Consider the following 23,182-nt stretch of genomic DNA (forward strand, 5'->3'; position numbering starts at 1 on the left):
AGCTACCTGACTATGACTCGGATTATTTCCACGATGAATCTCTTCGTCCGATCTTTAAACCCAGTAAGTTTGTTTCACCTCCCTACGTTTCCAGCTCCCGAGCGTTTTCGCCCAGTAGCTCCAAGTCCTCCAACCCATTTGAAGGAACTTGCTTGGCCATCTACCCGGGTCCTCCACGTGGCGGCCAGAGGAGACGTCCAGGCTGGACGCCCCCGTGTGCCTCCCGCTGCGCGGCAACAAAGACGCCGTCCTCGTCCACCCAATCCTCACCGGCAACGGTTAAACCCGCAGACCCGCAGATGGTGGCGAAGCTTCCAGCTCAGAGGGAGGAGGAGCCGTCAAATCATGAGGTGTTCTGCCGCAAAATGCGGGCGGGGTTAGAGCGGCAGAGCGCCGAACTGGCGGCTCTCACGGCCCAGGTCTGTCAAGGATTAGAGAACCAGCCGAGCGATGGCTGACGTCGCAACTGCGACAGACTCGTTACTGACTTTTGCTCACGCGGCAGTGGCAACTGATCTACTATCAAGCCAAGCGCATGTTGCAGTGGGAACGGCTCCGCCACCTGTCCAGGAGGTGGCACCGCCACCACCGCCTCACGTTGCTGTCCAGGAGGTGGCGCCGGTTCCCCAGCCGCCTCATGTTGCAGTCCAAGAGTACCAGCAACGACTGGTCCGCGGCCCTCCCACGCCCCTGTCTCGATGGTGACAGGAGCTGGGGAGTTCTGATGAGCCACTCCGGAGATGGAGGTTCCTCGGGATGGCTGTGATGGTGATTGTGGCGGTCATGGCTTTGGTTCTTCTCTCCGCCGTCCTCCTCACTCCAGATGATTCCTGACCGCTTCGTGACCAGACTTCGGCAGGGACTGATCTCTGGCTGCCTCGTGACCGAGCCTCGGCGGCGACCGATCCATGGCTGCCTCCTGACCAAGCCTCGGTGGTGACCAATCCCTGGTCATCTCGCAACCACGGCATGGGAGGTCCTTGTCCGGAGCAGTGGCATGCGTTGGTCTGGTTCCTGCTTCTCCGTTTGGTTCCTCAGCGAGGTCGTCCACCCGAATCGCCCCGTGGGGATCCTGGAACTTGCCGTCCGTGTCGTCCCCCTGACCTGTCTACCCGGACGCCTCGCGTTTGGTGGCCTTGACAGCCACCAGACTTGGGTTGGGGGTGGGGATCTCCCGTGTACTCCTGCATTTGGGTCCTACCTCCGTCTTGATGGGTCGTGACAATTGTGGGTTCGAATGATCGTTTGTTTCTATGTACCCTGCGTTGGGCTGGCAACCAGTTCAGAATGTCCCCTGCCTCCTGCCCGATGACAACTGGGATTGGCTCCAGCACTCCAGCGACCCTTGTGGGGATAAGTAGCTCAGAAAATGGATGGATACTAAATAAAAGATTGAAAGTATTCTAGTTCATGTACTGAATGTGAAAGTGGAGTGTTGTAGGAAGAGACGTCAATATTTTCCTGGACCATACTGATATTTCCTCCTACTTCCTTCAAGATGCAATAACTTAATCCCTCTTTTGAAGTTTCACCTTCACAGGGTGGCAGCACATGGCCTGCTTTGGAATCATCTGATCCAACCCACCCAAACATTCTTTACAAAGCTTGCCCTGTGAGAATGATCAACATGTGTGGCCTCACCCCCATGGCTTGCAAGTCACCTGGGCGAAAAACTGCCCCGTTTGTGCGTATTGAGCAACATCTGCTCTCACGTTGGGGAATTGTCATATGAGGCACAGCAGGCGCCTCTGGGAAGATATTGCCCACCCACTGATTCCCATGGCTTGTATCTTGCTGTATTTCTGCCAGAGCAGCTTCAATGCCATTTGTTACTCCTTGTTTCCTATTACATTTTCTTCCACAGGTGTGATTCTTCATTTATTGCACTTATTTTGATGTCATAGTCTCTCAGAAATGAAACATTTGTAGTTGTGCACCGCACTAAAGACGACACGCCAGAGCAATCACCACTACAATTGCCCACATTTTGTTCGTCCTCATCAGAAGAGTGTACAACATTTTCATTGTCAGTGCAGTATACCTTGGTATCTAAATGTGCATAACCTTGAAAAGATCAATCACATGGAAGGGGCTTGTTTTGGAGTTTAATTGGAATTTACTTTTTAATGGATTGGATAAGAAGGTTTGGACTTCAACCAAGAAAATATTTTGTTAACTTACTATTCCTGAAAATATGTCTGAGGCTATGTCAAGGCCAGCCTTATTTTGGTAGGCTGTTTTTAAGCAATTAAAAAAACCTGAATACGTTCTTTACCCACTGTATGTGCCCTGAGACGAGATGGTGACCAATTTAGGGTGTACCCCACCTCTCCCCCATCGATACAGTAGCTGGGATGGGCTGCAGCAGAGCCGATTATTATTTATTCATTCAATCATTTTCCGTACCGCTTATCCTTAAGGTCACAGGCGTGCTGAAGCCTATCACAGTTGACTATAGGCGGCAGGCTGGGTACACCCTGAACTGGTTGCCAGCCAGTCCTGGGCCACATAAAAACCAACAACCATTTGCTCTCACATTCATAGATCCATGCAATCAATCAAACACTCGCACTAAGCACTCGAGCTAGACTCGCTCCTGGTCACAGTAACAGCGAGTTCCTCTGACCATGACATCATCAAATTGGCCATGTGAAGATCCAACCACTTTGAAGTCATGTCACTGTCCAATGTCTGGACTACACGATGAAATGCGATAATCCAGGAGGTAATAAAAGGCCAAAACACCCTTGTTTCTTACATGAAAGTCAAATGATAGGAAGAGCTGCTTTGAGTTTAATCTAAAGCACAGATAATGTTTAATCACTATGCATTTGATTTCAATTTATTGTGTGTCACAAAGGTTCGTTCGGACAATTAACACCACCATCAGCACTTTGAAGAAACAAACACTGACTTTGCATCACTTACTCTTAAAACACCACTACGGAATCCATTTAAATAGCAAAAATTCTGGGCCATGTTTTTGTATCGCATTGATTCATTGTCACTGCGATCTCCCCAGCTGAGTGGAGGAGACGGCTAACCTGTCACCAACTTTAAAGATGTTATTGCAAGGGAAAAGCCCGAAAAGTGAATGCAAAGCCTTCACTCCGATGTTCTCACTCTTCAGGGAGCAATTTCTTCAATATGTTGCTGTGTGTGGGATTTTGTTTTTTTTTTGCCCCTCAGTGTATGTGTTTTTTCATCCAGACAAACATTTGTAAGGTCAGAGATCACAGACTTTAAGTGGTGCACAGATTTTACAGGCACAAAATCGACAAGTTGTGTGGCAACGCAGCACTTCACAAATAAAGATACACTACTCACAAAAAGTTTGAGATGTTTGGCTTTCTGGTGAGTTTCAAGATGGACTGAAACGTCACATGACCCATTGCTAACCCTTCGAATGTCCATCTGTTGAATGTTTCAGTGCTATTTCTCGAACAAGGAGAACAATATGTTTGATTGAAATCGACCAATACATTTCAAAGGATGTTCACTTCTGTGCCTTTCAATGACTCCTCCAGTCTCTGTCTTCATGTTGCATCCTACTGATGGCACTGTGACACTCAATGGGCACCTCCCTATAAGAATATCCTCTCTGAAGCTTTGTCGTAGCATGGTACTGCTGATCAATTTTTAAGTGTCGTATTGGTCTGGGAATGTCAAAATATAAACTGCAAGATGAAGAGGACTGTTCAGATGGGCTTTCTAAATCATCAGGATATTCGTTGGTTGAGCCATTGTACCAAACATCTGTTGTAAAGGCCTATAGTTTTTGTGAAAAACTGGAAAATAATAAATTGTACCTATGGTTGTAAAAAAAAAAAAAAGCATGGAGCATCTTTGTCCCCAAAATGGATGTGTAAATCGATGAATGGAGCAATCAATTCTTGCCAAATTCCTCTTATTGTAGCCACCCTTTCCTTCTTGTAGTTTGTACCATGTTTTTGTGGTTCAATAAAATATAAGTCATTACAATATACTGGAGCCTGACAACCCCGCGCAGTCACAGTTTCTCCCTTTCAGCGTATTAGTAGATGTGCGCTGCTAAATCGCTTGGAGTGCGGCAGCCATTGTTTTGTGCAATGATGCACCTCAGTTGCTTACGGCCGCTCGCTCGGGCCTTTGATAAGCAAATAATCGTGCCTTTCCTGACTGTCATCAAAACAGAAGAAAAATGTGTGACGTAAGGCTGCATCGTATGCTTGTGTGTACCTTGCTTCAGGAGACTGTCATTACAATGTATTCGTCATTCTAACAGTGACTAATAAAGTTGAGGTCAATGGGTGAGTAAAGTCCTTCCACATAGAACTCATCCTAGCAGCATTTTATGTGTATGGCTTTGGGCACTAATACTGGAGGGAAAAAGGGACTTCCGCGAACTGTTTTCGCCCTGTCTAGTCATCGACTGTATGCACCCATCTATCTTCTGCATCTGTCCACCTAGAGACTGCAACACCAAGATTCTCACAAACTAATTATGGTCAAGTACTTTCTTCTTACTGCGGCCAGGTTCTCTTCGTCTGGCAGTGGTGATGTTTCTCAACGCAGCAGTTCTCGTCTAAATATTAATGCTTCTTTTTATTGCGAAGAGATTGTGCGATACCGCATCTATGACTCCAGGAAATACTACTACTCAGTATGTTGGTTATATTAAAACTCCACACTAATTTACAATATGCAAATATTCATTTTGACTAATAGGATTCGTTCCCCTAATTTATATTTGCTGACACAATAGTCCACATTCAGTATGATGAAGGACTAAAACGGACGCTGGATGATACAGAATCTGGTTGAATATGTAAAGTGAGAGAGTGCGTTATTGCAGTCTCCTGAGGATGGATGGCTTTGGAAGCAGATAACTGTGATAAAGGAGGGCTCTGCTTTGTAAATGCTCCCCTTCAAAAATCATACTACACTCGCACTGATTTCTCTCTTGCTTTCTACACATTCACACGCACACATACACACACAGCCAAAAGTAAAAATATATCTTCTGATTTGACACACAACAGAGAACAGTGCAATTAAAATCCCGTCAGATGAGAATGAAAAAAAAATGCCAAGTATGAAAATTGAGGCCTCCAACTGGTGAAACACCTTGCCCGTCAACTATCACTCAAATAACACTTCTACCACGTAGAGAACTGGGTACGACTACATCTAGCATCCTTTATAAGCCCACACATAAATAGATGTTTGAGCTGTGAAAATACACGATATCATCTTAGAGCCTCTGGTGGCTAGAATATATCCCACAAAGTCAGTGTGTGTCTTTTCCACACTGCGGCAATGAAGTGCTCTAAAGCAGCCACGTCAGCATGAAGATCCGGTCCCCACATTGGCTGTCGAGTTGAAAAAAAAAAAAATGACACCCTCCCTGCACTTCCGCCTCTCTCTGAGTGACATGCGCACACTCACGGCTGACAACGAGGCACTCAAAAGCTGCCAGATTGTCTCGAAGCCCGATCTACACATTGGCAATTAAGTAGAACTTTTTATTGCCACACTCCTCACATTTCTGCCTCTCTCTGCGTGACATGCACACTGACAGCTGCCAAAATGAACCCTACATCTGTAAGTGCAACTTAAAACTCTACGATGCAAAGCAAAAGCCATTTATCAACAACACTCAGAAATTCCACTGGCTTCTCTGCAGTCCGACGAGTCCATATTTGAAATTGTTTTTGGAAGTTATGGACATTGCTGTCCTCCGGGTTGTAGAAGAAAAGAACCATGTAGACTGTTGTGGATGGAAAGTTCAAAAGCCAGCATCTGTGATGGTATGTGGCTGTGATAGCGCCAATTGCATGGTTAACTTACACATCTGTCAAGGCACCAATTAAAGCTGAACGGTACATACAGGTTTTGAGAAACATATGCTGCCATCCAAGTAACTTCTTATTTCAGCAAGACAATGCCAAAACACACTCTGCATGTATTATGACAGCGCAGCTTTGTAGTAAAAGTGTGGGTACTAGAGTGGCCTGCCTGCAGTCCAGAACTGTCTCACATTGAAAATGTGTGGTCCATTATGAGGCATAAAATAAAATGTGTTGTTTATCAGTTTGAACATTAAATACCTCATCTTTGTAGTCTGTTCAATAAAATATACTGTAGGTGGAACATGATTTGCAAATCATACATTTAAGCATTACATTTTTTTTAATGTATTTTAATTTTTCTATACACCTTTTTATTTTTCTATTCTTATTGGAATTAGGGTTGGATTCCATCCATCCATTTTCTTCACGGCTTATCCTAACGAGGGTCACGAGGAGTGCTGGAGCCTATCCCAGCTGTCAACGGGCAAGAGGCGGGGCACACCCTGAACTGGTTGCCAGCCAATCGCAGGGCACGTCGTGACAAGCAGCCGCACTCACAATCACACCTCGGGCCAATTTTGAGTGTCCGATTAATGCTGCATGTTTTTGGAATGTGAGAGGAAACCAGAGTGCCCGAAGGAAACCCACGCACGCACGGGGAGAACATGCAAACTCCACACAGGCAGGTCCGGGATTGAACCCGGGACCTCAGAATCGTGCTGCCTAGGGTTGTATTTTGAAACATTTAAAAGTGTCTTTCTTGTTGTAAACAAACTCCCCACCCTCCCACCTCAGTTGCAGTGTTGCATCGTGTCACTGTGAACATGATAAGACGTGATTTTCTTCAATCATCTCGACCGCACTTAGATCCCGGCCAAGTCCGGGATGTTCTGCAGAGGTGATGGGTAACACACGACATCGGGGAGTTCGGCTATGTGGCCGGAATGCATGACGACAACGGCCCGCTCCATTACTCCATCTGTCGCATTTGGTTTCATATATCAAACTGATCGCGAGCCGTGTTTCCCTGTGAGACATGCGAGATTATGCACTCAGAAAACGAAAGACAAATAGAGCTGACAAATGTGTTATGCCCGCTTATCATGGGGGAGCGGGGCTCGGTCCTGTCAAACCATTGCCGCATCCACTCCTGAATTTCGGCCCTCAGTGTTGTTCGTAATCACTCCTTAAATTGCCTTTGAACTGCACCGTGCACACCGCTGTCCGTCCTCCATGCGCCCAGCCGGCAGCCGACGTGAGGGCGTAATTGCCTGCATCATCGATTGTCTCCCTCGCGAGCGTCCGTCCTTCAATTTGCGACTGAGGTGAGGCTTTTAGAGCGCTTCTGTTCAAATTTAACCCAATAACCAAACCGCATTTACATGGAATGTATTAACATTGCGATGAATACAAAATATATTCATAACATTCAGACCATGTGAACTTTTTTTCGCCTCTGGGAATGTCATTGAAACTTTCCCAGTGACTCGGATAACTTGTTTGTGTTTTAATTAATATCATCGGTAAACTAATTGACACCTTCTGTCACCCAAGCAGCGTTGTCACAAATAATTTCGCTCGCGGTCCATTGTATGACCTAGACTGGATTCAAATGGTTTAAAATTCAACGGAAAAGCCAGATGTGTTATGCAGCGTTAGCGATACCATGTGAAAGATTGGTATTCTACGAGCAAGTCATTTCTCTTCGAAAAACACAAACAAACACTGCTCTCTTGTATTGAACTGTCATCTTAATTATGTATTATTTTTCCTCCTCCCTGCAATTGTGACAGAGAAAAGCTTGAATAGCTGCGTGTGCAACATTGTTATCTTCCCACCGTTAATCATACCTGCACTTGGTCTGGAAGCACTGCCGAGAATGAATGAATGAATGAATGAATAAATAAATAAATAAATAAATAAATAAAGCTATGGTAGAGGTGTGCTTTCAAATTTGAGACCGATTTCCATCATTACGTTACATTTTTTCCCCCTTTCAGATCACAGAAAAAATATTAAACAGATTTGAAGTCAGATTAATCTAAACAAAGATCCCTGATTATCTCAGCGTTGTAGCAGGCCAGTGTGACCTTTGAGTGAGCTCACGCATTAAGGATGGCAAATTGGAATGATTGAAATAAGAAATCAATAAATACTTAATTCACCTGTCAAGTACCACAAAGAAATTAATCTTGGTAGCAGCGATTGTATAATCTGACTTCATTTTAGTTGCTTCGTATCACTTACGGAGCAGCGATTGTATATTATGCATTTATTCTTCACAATATGAAACAATTCTCAGGTAGCTGAAGTCATTCTCTGCAAGCTATTTTCGATGCAAAGTTGGGCAAAGTAGCCTTTCCTGCCAGCTGTTTTAGAGCATTTTGATCTTTCAAGACCCACAGAACATTATGGTCAATAAAAGCACCCAACCTCCCAAAAGACAGAAGAGGCTCTCTTCTTTCACAAGAAAATTTTTGTTTCTACCGCATTCATTCCTTAATAATCATCAGTAGAACATGGGTTGAAGATCAGTTTCGGAGCAAAATGGAGAAAAACACATTTTTGTGAAAATAATTATGTCAGAACAGAACAGTGAGTTTGACTCTAATACAATAATGATTTATTGTATGCAAAACTATAAAACAAAAGATGAGTGGCATTTGATGGCATATTTTTACAGATTGAAAACACACGAGGATCCAACTTCACAATATGGAATTTATTTTGTAATATAATTATTGTGAAAAAACGATCAGTCAAGCAAGTTTTTACTTATAGTTACTCACGTGCAGCTAATAATAATAATAATACGGACTGAATGGGCAACAGCAGTGAGGAAATGAATTGCCAGTATTTTGAGGGTATTAGCCCATCAGCAACATACAGCATTGAACAAAAACTATGAACTTTTTTCTCTTTTGGAACCGTAACCTTAGTTAAATTTTTTAATTCTCAACTATGAACTGACATATTTCATTTTTGAAACGATGAACTGAACTTTGAACTAGTTCATATAGAAAATGAATATTCTCAACACTGAACGTGACACACTATTTATAACATACGTCTGTGTGAAGTGCTTAAACTTATCTGGCTTCTAACATGTTGGTGTCAGATTTCAGCTCCTAATGTTTATCTTCTACTCAAATCCTGTGCTGACTCCAAATTCAAAGCAATGCAGTACTTTACCTCCATACAAGCATGTTCATCTTTACAGTGGTTTACAAAACCTGATTTTCAGAGACGAGCTGAGTGAGACCCTCTTCCAGGCCTACACATTGAAAAGCGTATTTTATATATACGTCTGTGGCAATAAACCCTATGATTCTGTTTTTGAATGTTAACATCCACAGCAGTGAATGATTTAAAAAGTCAGTTTTCCATCAAATATGCCCTTTCAATTAAATCACTTGAATCTGTGATTTTGTAATTTGTTCAACATCACCGAATTGGGTTTTCCTATCCTCCTTCGTATGACTTGAGTGAGGCACAATTGTTCTGCCCCAAGTGTTTAATATGTTAAGATCGATTTTATTAGAAAAGATCTTTTTGTGTTGTTAATTTTGAGAGTGCATTGCTGAGCTTTTATTTTGAAACTGTAGAATACAGGAAGTAGGAAGCGCCGAGCAGAGCGAAAAACGGTAAAAAAGCATGTCAACAGTTTAAAGATGTAGCACGTTGAAATCAGCTTATTCCTGTGCATCAATCAGTCAGAAAGCAATGGCTTTTCACTCAATTTTCATTGTGTCACCCGACTTGACCTGTTAAGAAGTCACTAAAGGAGCAAACCCTGGCTCTTGAAAAGGAGTTTGGCTGGCTGTTTATTCATGTTAGCACTTTGGAAGTAAAACACAAGAGAACAGTACAGTGAAAAGCCAGTGAATCAGAAGGATTCGTCTGCCACAGTTATGGAAGCACAAGCAATAGAAAGGGAGGAGAAAGCGGCATCAGTGTTCAGCTCCAACCCCAAAGCCACTTCCAAGTCTTCAGTAGTTAGTGCTGCTGCTAGAGCTAGAGCTAAAGCCGAAGCTGCATGCACCAGAGCCACATTCGCTCAGAAGGAGTTAGAACTGAAAAGACAGAGAGCTAGATTGGATTTGGAAAAGGCTACACTAGAAGTGGATTTAGAAGCTATAGGACTGGAAAAGGCAGCTGCTGCTGCTATTGTAGAGGCTGAAGATTTAGAAGCTGCAGCAGGACCAGAATATGAGGATAGGTGCAGCGCCAGGAGTCGCATCTCAGCGTACAAAGCCATATGTGGAACATCAGGCTCGAGCCAGCTTTGAAACTGCATCGTCTGTGGATATAACTCCTCATTGTTTTAAAGAAGCGTCGCCACCAAGACAGCAGGAAGCTCCTGAATTAACCCCTGCACACAACTGTGATGCCACGCCTACAAGGAACACACAGCAAAGTGAGTACTTATCAGCACCTCAGCCTCAGACAAGCCTGTTTAAGCTCTCCAACCCGCACTCTCAGCCTCTCAGCTCGCAACCTCAGAACCCCCAGTCCTCCTTTAAAGCCTATCAGGAGCAGAGCTCTCCCTCATTCAGTCATGCTAGCCAATCAAACCACTTCATACAGAGCAACCCACAGCATTCTTCTTCTGCTCCAGCCGCTAACATGATAGACTTCGCTAGGTACCTCGCCCGCAGAGAGTTGGTAACCACGGGGCTCACTGAATTTGATGACCAGCCTGAGAGCTACAGAGCATGGGAGTCCTCTTTCCTTAACGCCATTCAGGGCTTAGAGTTGACAGCCAGTGAAGAGCTGGAACCTCCTGGTAAAATGGCTGGGAACGGAGTCATCTGAACATGTTAAAAGAATACGTGCTGTCCACATCACCAATCCTCACGCTGCTCTCGAATTAGCCTGGACAAGACTCCAAGAATGCTATGCTACCCCTGAAGTGATTGAGAATGCTTTATTCAAACGATTGGACAATTTTCCTCGGCTAACCTCCAAAGATAACATCAAGCTAAGAGAACTTAGCGATCTGCTCTTGGAACTATTCTCAGCCAAGCAGGATGGCTATCTACCAGGACTGAGCTACCTTAACACTCCTTGAGGGATTAAGCCAATCGTGGAAAAGCTGCCACCAAACTTACAGGAAAAATGGCTGTCTGCTGGCTCAAACTACAAAGAAAGGTACAGAGTGTGTTTCCCTCCTTTCTCGTTTTTTGTTGACTATGTCAGATGTCAGGCAAAGGCCAGAAATGACCCCAGCTTTGTGTTGGTGAGCAGTAACCGCAGCCATTACCATCGTGAAAGATCCACAACCAAGCATGATAGTGCTAGGACAGCTGTGTTTGTGCATAGAACAGATGTGTCAACAACAGATTCAAGCTTGTTACACAAAACCTCTACTGACAAGAAAGGTAGTAATGACCCAACCAAGTACTGTCCAGCTCTCTTCCAGAAGTGACCTCCAGGTGCACCAAGGTCTGCGGCAAAGGTCTCCCACCAGTTCCTGCACCAAGATATGTTTAGTCCGGGTTTTTCCCTAAGGACAGCGAGAACGCTCAATCAAGATGTATGCCATCCTCGACGACCAGAGCAATCGATCACTGGCCAGGTCTGAGTTTTTCAAGCTTTTTGACATCCAAGGGAACCATACACCTTACATGATGAGGACCTGTGCTGGAACCACGGAAATGACTGGGAGAAAGGCTGTTGGTTTTCAGATCGAAGCATTGAATAGTGAAGTGTGTTTGGACTTGCCTCCACTCATTGAATGTAATGAAGTTACGAGCAACAGATCGGAAATCCCTTCTCCAGAGATCGCTCACTCCCATAGTCACTTAAGATCCATGGCACCTCACATCCCAAAGATCGATCCTAAAGCACAGATCTTAATCCTACTGGGGAGAGACCTCATACAAGTTCACAAGGTGCGAGATCAAATCAATGGACCCCACAACGCTCCCTTTGCCCAGCGTTTGGATTTAGGCTGGGTTATAGTAGGGGAGGTTTGCATCGATAGTACATACAAGTCCACTGTATCAGTCCTTAAGACCCATGTCCTACAGAATGGACGCCCATCTTTTCTGATGCCCTGCCAGAATCACATCAGTGTGAGAGAGAGAGTAGGCTACGGCGGGGAGCACAGACAGTCTACCTCCGCACAGCTGACAACATATCCTGCGTCTGGTGTTACTGCAAAAGATAAACTCGGACGAGATGTGTTCGTGAGAACGGAAGATGATAACAAACCTGCCTTGTCCTTCGAAGATGAGACCTTTCTGGAGATCATGCAAGCAGAGTTCAAGAGAGATGAGCAAAACAGTTGGATCGCTTCTCTACCATTCAGAACACCCAGACCACGCCTTCCAAACAACCGTGCTCAAGCTCTCTCCCATCTTCATTCATTGCAACGCACATTGAACAAAAATCCTACAAATCAGAATCCAGCCGATTTATCCACCAGATCTGTACCTGCGTCAGGGCTCACAGACACTATGTGGTTTACAGGGCCAGAATTCCTTCAAAAACCACACCAACCAGAAACACCCAGATCCTTTGAGCTGGTGGATCCTGAGGAAGACATGGATGTGAGGCCTCAGCTGACCACTCTTGCTACTTCGCTCAGAGAAAATGAACTCACCTCAGAACGATTCCAACGGTTCTCGACCTGGGAGTCCTTGCTGAGAGCAGTTTCCTTCTTGATCCATCAGATTCGCTCACACAGGACAAACTCAACAGTTACATGTAAAGGATGGCATCAGTGCAACCAACCTCGCACTCCAGAAGCGTTAGAAGCGGCAAAGATCGTCATAATCAAAGCTGCCCAGAGAGATGCTTATCCAGAAGAGTGTGTCACACTACTATAGAACAGGGCGATACCAAAATCCAGCACGATTCTGAATCTCGAGCCTTTCGTGTGTGATGGTCTCCTGCGAATAGGAGGACGTCTGAGACATGCTTCAGTCAATCCTGAGGTCAAAAACCCAATTATTCTCCCGAAATAAAGTCACGTCACAAGATTGCTCGTGAGTCATCACCATGCGAAGGTGAAACACCAAGGACGGCAGTTCACAGAGGGAGCAATCAGGGCTGTTGGTCTGTGGATTGTTGCTGGCAAAAGATTAATAGGCTCAGTTCCTCATCGCTGTGTCACATGCTGCAAGCTCAGAGGAAAACTTGAGACACAAAAGATGGCTGACCTCCCTTCAGAACGTCTGAGCTCATCTCCACCATTCACGTATGTAAGGTTAGATGTTTTTGGACCCTGAAATGTGATCAGTCGACGCACAAGAGGCGGAATGGCTCAAAGTAAGCGATGGACTATACTTTTTACATGTATGAGCACCAGGGCTGTACATGTGGAAGTTATAGAGTCCATGGATACTGCCAGTTGTACCAATGCCCTGCGAAGGTTCTTCGCCTTAAGAGGGCCAGCTAAGCAGCTGAGATCGGACAGAGGCACGAACTTTGTGGGACCCAGCTCTGAGCTGTGTATGGAACGAGCTGATCCAGGTCAAGCCTCCACTCTTAAGTTCCTCCACGAGAATGGTTGTACCTGGGAATTCAATCCTCCACACGCATCCCATATGGGAGGAGTCTGGGAGCGCATGATCGGCATAACCCGAAGAATTCTTGACTCCATGTTGCTGCAAACCAGACATACTCACCTGACCCATGAAGTGCTTTGCACCCTCTTGGCAGAGGTATCTGCTATCATCAACGCAAGGCCTTTGATCCCAGTCTCTTCTGATCCCACTTCTCCAATGATGGTGACCCTTGCTATGCTCTTGACCCAAAAACCGGGGAAACCTGCTCCACCTGGAGGCTTCAATGAAAAGGATCTCTTCAAGTGTCAGTGGAAACAAGTGCAAGCATTGGCAAATGAATTCTGGTCTCGATGGAGGGATGAATATCTCCACACCCTTCAGCCAAGACGCAAATGGCACACACCACGTCGTAACCTGCAGGTTGGAGACATAGTGCTGCTGAAGCAGAGCCAGACACATCGTAACGAGTGGCCGATGGGGCTTGTCGTCTCCACCTTCCCAAGCAGTGATGGACAGGTCCGCAAAATTGAAGACAGGACGTCGCAAGACAAAATAAAGACTTTCTTGAGGCCTATCTCTGATGTTGTCTTGCTCCTGGCAAAAGAAAATCAAAGTTAAAGTACAGATGCTTTAGTGGCATTAGTGCCAGACGGGGAGTGTTCTGCCCCAAGTGTTTAATATGTTAAGAAGATCGATTTTATTAGAAAAGATCTGTTTGTGTTGTTAATTTTGAGAGTGCATTGCTGAGCTTTTATTTTGAAACTGTAGAATACAGGAAGTAGGAAGCGCTGAGCAGAGCGAAAAACGGTAAAAAAGCATGTCAACAGTTGAAAGATGTAGCACGTTGAAATCAGCTTATTCCTGTGCATGAATCCATCAGAAAGCAATGCCTGTGAGTAATTTATGTTCTTTACATGTTTCAGAAGTATTGTTAGTAACTTTAACAGTATCTTCGTGCATATTTGTGAGCTGCATTGATTTTGTAACTTTACATGTTGTGTTCATTCTCATGAGATAGCAAGCAGCAGTATGTGTATCTGCTACTCACTTCACTAGAATGCTGTTGCTGTTTGTGCTTAGACTTACTGAATGTGAATGTTTAATTCATATACTAATGGAAGATGTTTATACTCCATACCAATTTGACATTGCAGTCTGTTTAGTATGTTTTGTATTTCTTTTTCTAGTTTCACTCCATTTTCATTGTGTCACCCGACTTGACCTGTTAAGAAGTCATTAAAGGAGCAAGCACGCTCACTTCCTGACTCTTGAAAAGGAGTTTGGCTGGCTGTTTATTCATGTTAGCACTTTGGAAGTAAAACACATGAAGAGAACAGTACAACGATCATGTGAAGTCATGCTGAGAAAAAGGTTTTCCAACACCCGGACAGGGTGATGACAACCGTTACGGTTGCTCATTGTCGTCTGCATAACATTCTGCTGTCCCCTTGACGTGTATTCTTGTGTTTGTTTGCCTAGTGTCTCGGTACATCCCGGTCTGTAACTACAGCAATAACATCAGGTTTAAAATATCTGCAGTGCAGCGAAATAAAGGTTAGCTGCAAAGAGGCTCTTATTGCGTGCACTCTTCACTTGAATAAACGATTGTGTCAGAGCAGACTTTCAAAAGATTGCAGCGATGATTCGGGGATGGATCTTGTCTTCCCCGGCATAAGAGAACAGGTATAGTATCAAAGCCTCTCAAAGTGTCTCCCGCTCCAGGGAACATGGACGTTTTTGTCTGCCGCAAGATGAAGAGGAAGCAGCGTGATCCCGAGCGAGACTCTGCATGCCAACGAAGTTAACCAGGCCATAGTACCAACATTTGTGTCACCACGCAGATTAATGACCTAACGTCTTGCTTTTATAAATCTCTTCCTCTGCTGTTTTCGCAGCAAAAGTCCTACAAAAGGGTGTTTGTACACTAGAACTCGTAGCATTTCATATGGTCCCTGAAATGTTCACATATCCCCCCAATCATGCTTCTTAAATTTCTATTCCAAGAGCTTGGAGCAATGCTTAATTAATTTGGATTTGACATTTTAATGGAGCAGGTATATTACAGAGTTATGATCAGCTAATAGGCTGGTAAAATTCCAATTCTCTTGGTTAACAGCACAATTAATCACCTGAAAGTAAATTGCTTATTGGGCAACAGAAGCCCCAAATATGTATGAAATGAATTATTGTCATTAGTCCATATAGATATAAAATAATACATAGAAAGTGTACTCGGTACTGCTGCTGGTAGGAACTCCATATCCATCTAATGTATCCATTTTCTATCTATTCTATGACTCTTGTACTCACAGATGTGTCGGGACATACACGGTGTAGATTATAACTTAAATGTTCGTGAACAAATCTCCCAATGATACTTTTCCAATTCTTGAAATACACTTCTTTAATTACAATGGCGCTTAGTTATATGATTTCATTTCTTCTCTGATCATGCACAAACTGGAAATATTCATATCTTAAATAGGAAAGCATAATGTCGAATGACTGTCGTGGTACTTTTTTTTTTTTTTTTTTTGAAAAGCCCCACAGGCTACTCACACAGTCTTTTGGGGGTCCTAGTCTACAGTATATCCAGTCCAGGAAGAACCCCAGGGACGACAACAAGTACTATAAGCAAAAGAATGGCTGGATCAAAATTGTGCTTTGCTATGGTGATGACTGCTTTCCTGGATCAGGAAACAGGCTTCGAAATTATTTTCATCAACTCAGAAAGCAATTGAATTTCCATTGCAATCGTTTCCAAGGTATGTCACCATTATTTTGACAAACGCTGAGCCGCCACCATTTAACACAGCGTTGGGGCCATTGCAATCAATGATGAAAATGTTAAATAAGCAGCGGGATGTTATTGGTTGAAAACTTATGGTCGGATTATACAAATGAGGCAGGGGAGAAGGAAAGGAACCAAACATGGTTGCCAAGCTCTCTCGCGCAAGTGGGAACCAACCCTAAGGGCACGGCAGGCATTGACCTCCACTTTGTGTGAAAATGAAAATCTGAGATTGAGAAGTACCCCCCTTTCACCCCAACCCCCTCCACCTCCTCCTTCAATGGGAGAGCCACTATCACTCTATGCGAGACATCGGTTAACATAGCCCGTTAAATGTACATCAAGGAAATGAGAGCGCCGGAATCTTCCCTTGGCAACAGAAGCCAGAGGGCAGTCCGGATAAGAGGGGACTCTTATTGATGGTCTTGCCTGTTGATGAAAACCATCAACCTTCATATTTGATGAAAATGATGTCCATTGAGGCCGTGAGCCATACTGGAGTGGGTTCACAGAGAGGGCATTCAATATGACAAAATGGAATAGATCTGACAAAGATACAGAATTCTTGCAATTAGCCAATAATGAGCAACAAAATATTTTCACGAACATTTGCATTTTGATTAACTTTAATAAGCACTTTATATGCACATATATATTAACTGTCCTATAGGTGGCTATAAGAAAAAATATAATTATCAGAATTATTTAATTAGTATAAACAGACCACACTTCAATTTGCACTTCTTACAGGAAAACTCAGATCGACATCCCACAATATACAACACTACATCCTGACGGTAACTTTCCACTTCTGTTACCTTAACCCGTTCACTGCCAGCCGTATTCAAAACAGAGTTCCACAGAATCCCGTTTTAGATCATTTTGACGGACATTGACAAGGCGCCGTGGACTATTGTGTTCTGTGGCAGTATAAGCACAGAACAAACCAAAACAAAGTTTCACATGGAAGGAAAATGTCTTTCTAGCTTTTTCAGTCCTTCAGTAATCAGTTGTAGAAAATGGGTTGGCTTAACCAAAACCTTTTCTTTTTCTTCAAAAAGAAACATGCCAAGCACAACTCTTTGCTTTCGTGAAACTTCAAACCAACCAGAACCACATATAGTTTATTCACAACTATGAAACAGGTCATGAGTGACACCACATCACTACATCGTTTGGGTTGAATGTGACGCTGTATGTGTTTTTACAAGACCATCCCCACTCACCCCATGAATATCTACGATCGACTGCAACCTTTCTGTTCATACCATACATATGTATTACTATGGTCACCTATAAAGGTGGGAAAACATGTCTGACTTCCAACGTGTTGGAGAGGTCAAGCCTAGATTCACCCCCTAATCATCTACTCAAAAGTGGTGCTGATCTCAAATCCTAATCTATTTTACATAATATGTACACTTGAACACTTTAATTTTAAGTTTCAATAAAAACATGCTTACTTTTGGCGGTGGTGATGGATGGATTGGTGAATTTTACAGTTGATATCAGGGCCCTGTAATGCAATACGATGCTTCTAAATGTGCCACAGCAACAGGGCGTCTGTTCCCAGAGGCAAGGACTGCAGTATGAAGGGAAAAGGTCGTCGGATAAATATAGGAATACATTTTGAAAAGAGATCTCATTACTATGATCACATGCTGCGCAGTTTAGTCAATTAGCAGGAGGATTTCAAATGACGCATCAGCAAAATTGGAAAAGCCACACATTTCCTTTTCACTATGGTGGCACCTTTTCTGAATGGTGAAATACAAAATTATAGCATTAGTAGCTCAAATGCCATGTGAATTCATCTCAGATATGGACAAAAGCAATGTCTCACTACCCCCCCCCCCACGTTGGGTCTTCCATTGTTTGATATAAAAAAAATAATAATTAAAAATATACTCAATGCAGATTCCACTGTTTCGAGGAGATTAGGTCATCTTTAATGAAAGAGCAACTTTTGCGAGAATCGGGTCATCATTCCACTCAAAGCTTGCCATTCAATTCAAAAATGTTTGCTGAAATATCGTCATTTCCTTTCAATTGTGGATTTTACACAACGTCCTCAAGAGAGGCACGGATATTGGCTTCACTTCTTCAATATTCAGGCTCCCTCTGGATCATATCATAAATGTCATCAAATGGGAAAAAAAAAAAAAAAAAATCATTTCTGAATGCCCGGTGGTATAGATAGAAGTTGAAAGAGCTCAGCCTGAAAGGGAGCCAGGCAGAATTAGCATACTGTATGTCACGGACATCACCTTGACATTTGTATGTTTATATAATCAGCTTTGTACAATTTGGAAGACATCAAAATGCAGTAAATCTCCCTCAAATAGCAGTTAAACATTTTGATGGCTTTTTTCCATTAATCAACGACCATCATTCTCTGCTGCAGCATGACAACTGAAAATATTCATTGACGAACGATTTTTGGATGGAGCTCATAAAAAAAAAAATATATATATATATATATATATATATATATATATATATATATATATATATATATATTTTAGTATAAAGAAAGGCACAAGATCATTTCACAGCAAAGCCAAAGAGCCAAACCAAGATTTTACAGCGTACTGACATGATTATATTGAGCACACCATTTGGTATTTTAATTGATCCAATAGCTCAATATGTGTTTTTCGTTCTGACAGTCACATTCTTATGCCATCAACTGAGTTGTTACTTGATTGGATTAAAAAAAAAAAAAAGAAAGAAAAAAAATCTGTACAATTGATGAGAAGCCCTTTGGAGACCAGTCAGAGATTAGAAAAATAACCACAGAAAGGAAACATAAAGACGACAAACAAGAATCCCACATGACAACAAAAAATTCATAATAAAGCCACCTTGAATTTTAACAGAGTTTAATTAGACTTTACAACTTCCCCCTGCGATAAAATGGTACGTCAAGACATAACTTTTCAAGGATATCCCCATGGTAATGGATAAAAGCCTCAAGAGAATTTCATCCGGTAAACTCCATCTTTGACTGACCTTGAGAAACAGTAATTTATTCTTAGCTCTTCAACAAAGTAGTACATACGATGCCATTAACGTCTGCGGAGGTCACGCCAAAGCACAACACCGCCTGTAATTGTCTTGTGACATGAGACGGGTTCATTTCAATATGAGGGAGGTTATGAGGAAATGGGCTTTGTTAGAAAACGCCAGGGCTTAATTTGCATGGCGTTTCCAGCTCTTCTAATAAATAAATTGCATTAAGTTCACTATTCGCATTTGTTATGGGTGACAGAAATTGGTGCCAGATTAAAATAACGCAAATAGAAAGAAGAAAACAAATCACATTGCTATATGGCGCTCTATGTATTTGAAGGCTGCCTGTACAGATCGTGTCTGTGTGCATAAGAATGAAGGTTATGAAGGTGACAAAATATGACATTATCAAGTGAGATACTGTATTATGAGATAGCGCCTATGGAGCGGCATATTTTTTTTTTTTTTAAACATCCTTTCTATTCCTCCATGATACAAAGTGCCAATAATGCTACATTTGACATGAAAATTTATTGGCTTCAAACAAATATCACGGCATAATATTTGCATGCAAATAATAATTTAAAGGGCATATTTGTCACGTCCTTCACACTGATCTTCGCTCATGTTTACTAAGTGTGGGAGCAAGAAATAAGAAGGAGCCCATCTCTATTCCAATGGGAGATACAACTATTTTTAGATTCCATATTCAGATTCACTTTAAATTATCATTAAATCCCTTTGACGTTTACTTACAAAAGGGCACTTTCTGTTGCTGCTGCTATGTTCTGTGTACTTGTACAGATTGTAGCCCCACATTCTCGTGGTTCAAGTACTGTAAAATACACACTCTTTTGTGAAACAAGTACGGCAATACAGTTGCACATTTCCCAAAAACCTCAAATGTGCGACCTGTTTTCCTTTTCAGGGTCCAACACACCATCTCCTTGTAAACAAACGAACATAATTAACCACCTCCCCCATATTGACTTTAATCAGCATTGTGTGAATGCCCCCTGAGAAAATTTAATAAAAATATTGGAGCCAAATGTGCTATGGGAAAAAATGTGTTCTGCTTGACCTGTTTTCTCAAGGATAATTTTGCTCCTTCTTCAAACTGCCATCAGTTGATGACTGCTCATCACAGATAAGTGTAAACCAATGGAACTGTGTCCCAGAAGAAGATAGTGACAGTGCCTAATCCTATTTTAAAGAGCTCAGATGGGGAAAAGCTGGCTTATATCATTTTGACCAGTACCAACGCCCCGAGAAGATGGTGCGCCACCACACCAGCCAGATCTGGACACGAGAGACAAAGAGAAACCTCTTGGGCCACACTGTGGGTGCCTCATTCGGCCTTTCACTAGAGGGATCAACTGAAGAAGTGTAAACACATTATGTACGGCCAACACCGCAGGCGGGGAAGGGATCACGGGTGGAACATGAGGGGTGGGGAAAAGAGATAATGAGCACTTGAGGGTAAGCAAGAATACAAGGGCCAGAAGAAACAACCAATAAGATGAAGGCGGTGGTGGCCAAGGGAGCCCAGAAGGGAGAGACTGTACACCCGTTAAACTACCGTAATTTCCGGCCTAAAAGCCAGGACTTTTTTCACACACTTTCAACCCTGTGGTTTATGCGGTGATGCGGCTAATTTGGGCATTTTTTCCTAACGGCCGCAAGGGGGCACTCGAGCAGAAAAGGTAAGAGTGACCCGGTGGAATTGATTTGCCGAGGAAGTCAATTTTACTGGTCCGGACCAGTTAGTGAGGTGCTAGTGTTAGCATGGTGGCGCTAGTGTTAGTGTGGCAGTGGTAGCGTTAGCGCGGCGGTGATGGTGTTAAACTCTGTGTGCCGCCTTTCTTTGTAAATATCTCGTGTTTCAATGTGGGCACTTGCAGCTTTTACACGGCTGCGGCCCACGTATGTACCATATGGTATTTCCTTTACAAATGTACTGGGTGAAGCTCATAACCAGGTGCGCTCTGTAGGCTGGGAATTACAGTAGTAGTTCTCAAATTGTGGGTTAGGATCAGAAAGTGGATTACAGACGCATTTTGGGCAGATTGCAGACAGCAGAAAAAAAAAAGACGTATTCTTATTCAGACTTTTTTTTTTTTTTTTTTTAAGCACACTCATAAAATATGTGGACCTGATTAGTGACACCGATTTCACAAATGTTTTATGACATCAACACTCTTGGGAAGCTTCACGCTAGTGTAATATTTTACACTCATTTTTAAGCACAAACAAAGTTAAATTATGAGTTAATGAGGAAAATGTGATTTTTGAGAGTGAATGATGTCTCGTGATTGGCTTCAAAGTAGCTGTCGCATTCCACAATAAAATGTGAAGGCCTAGGGAACATCTTGCTTTCTGAAATAATTATTTTTGATTAGTTTTTTTAAAAGGAGTTGTAAGAAAGATATTCAGCTAGTAGGCATGGCTCTATTCCGCTTTTGCGCTTAAACTCGTCGTTTACCGTTGTCGGACAAAACCATTTTACAAACAGGTCCAGTAAGAAAAACCACCCATTTTAAAATGTTACTGATTTTAAATTCACCACTAAAGATGACAAAATTGCTTTGCAGAATATAAATAAATAAATGAACAAAAAGAGGACAACACCACCAATAAAGCATCAGAGGTTGGTGCAGGTACACTTTGGAGTTGTATGATCTGGGACATGTCTCTACATTCATGTAACTACTCTTTCGTTGTCACTATCTTGACATTCTGGGATCATCACACAGCAAATACAACAATAATATTCTCTACAATGGGCCAGTTCCCCACCCAACCAAAAAAAAAAAAAAATGTAACAGATGCTTATTCAAGTCAGGTTACAGATCTTTAATTCGGATAGCAGCACTTAGTCTTTTGTTATTTCCAGTTCATAAATAGTCCTTTTCACAAACAGAAAAGCTAGAGCAGTAATTTGTTGATTCATTCTAACATGCAAATTGCCCACTGTACTTCTCAGTAATTATGCACCAAGACATTCAAGAATTTGAACACTCAATATACTTTGTAAGAGGTCAATTACTTCAAACAATTTTCTGCTGCTGGACAAAACCATAGTTACTGAATTAAAGTACCAAGCTCACCGCAGCCATGCAGTCACAAATTAAGACGTTTGGGTCTTTTTTTTTTTTTTTTTTTTTTAAACATGGTGTAACATACTACAAACTATGTAGAAAAATCACTTTTAACACGCAGACCTCACCACAGTGACATTTTTCAGGATAATCTTTGAGAGAAATCCGATAATCAGACCATGGCTGACTTTGATCAGAAGGACAAAATGTTCACTATTGTCCTGATTGTTGGGACGTGTGCACCCCAATCATGACTGCATGTAATATAACTTGGCAACTAAGTAAACATACGTATGAAGAATATGGATCACCATCCTTACTGTCATGGTAAATCCACTACGGAAAAAAAACATATGTAATCATTACTTGGTAATGTATAATACATCTCTATAAATACAAAATTATGTAAGTAATCAAAAAAAACAGCACTCTACTATTCTTCATAAGTTGGCAAATGTATTCTATAGCATCTCATTAATTAAACATGATATCCGTAGCCCTTAAATGTCCTAAAGTTATTTTAATGATTGATTTTCCCCGGACCTCAAATAGTTTTCTAAACGTCCTCGTTCAAGAGCATCAGCAAAGATAGCGTAGCAAATTACTCCACATTTAGAGATAAGCATTGTCTGATTGGTTCACTGGATAACTGCTGGTTGAGCAGATGTACTGTATATCCATGCACATTAAGCCATGCATTTGTTGGAGCAGAACCATGAGCAGCTTGCTCGGTGTATTGTCTTCGTGTGACGCTACCCATTGGCGGCCTCTCTTTGATCAATGCGGTGACTTACAAAAAGTGCTCGGAACACATTGAATGGGATACAAGACAATGTTATTTACCTGACATTATCGAAATATTTTTCTCACCATATCTGCGAGCAACAGTATGGTTTCATGCCTAGAAAGAGTACCACTCATGCATTATTTGTCTTG

General features: G+C 42.5%; 1 protein-coding gene and 1 long non-coding RNA gene across 8 annotated transcripts in view; one reads left to right on the plus strand and one right to left on the minus strand.

The window, feature by feature from the left end:
• Window positions 1–23,182, minus strand: part of LOC133512297 (uncharacterized) — an 85,049-nt gene that overhangs the window by 55,040 nt on the left and 6,827 nt on the right. Inside the window, exon 4 of one of the 7 annotated variants that reach the window (XR_009798159.1) lies at window positions 6,755–6,858. The exons of 5 other annotated variants lie outside the window; for them this stretch is intronic. This is a non-coding gene — a long non-coding RNA (uncharacterized LOC133512297). Of the gene's footprint in view, window positions 1–6,754; window positions 6,859–17,598; window positions 17,719–23,182 lie in introns of those variants that run through there. One more of the 7 variants, XR_009798157.1, reaches the window with a different exon arrangement.
• Window positions 12,839–14,942, plus strand: LOC133512510 (uncharacterized). The gene is made up of 2 exons (XM_061842225.1): window positions 12,839–14,237; window positions 14,533–14,942. Exon 1 carries the CDS (start codon window positions 13,097–13,099, stop codon window positions 13,961–13,963), a length of 867 nt encoding a protein of 288 aa, XP_061698209.1. The 5' UTR covers window positions 12,839–13,096; the 3' UTR covers window positions 13,964–14,237; window positions 14,533–14,942.

Source organism: Syngnathoides biaculeatus, chromosome 14 (assembly GCF_019802595.1).
Source record: "Syngnathoides biaculeatus isolate LvHL_M chromosome 14, ASM1980259v1, whole genome shotgun sequence".
Lineage (NCBI taxonomy): Eukaryota > Metazoa > Chordata > Actinopteri > Syngnathiformes > Syngnathidae > Syngnathoides > Syngnathoides biaculeatus.

Coding starts and splice junctions, on each gene's coding strand:
- LOC133512510 (XM_061842225.1), top strand. CDS start 13,097: ATGGCTCAAAGTAAGCGATGGACTATACTTTTTACATGTATGAGCACC.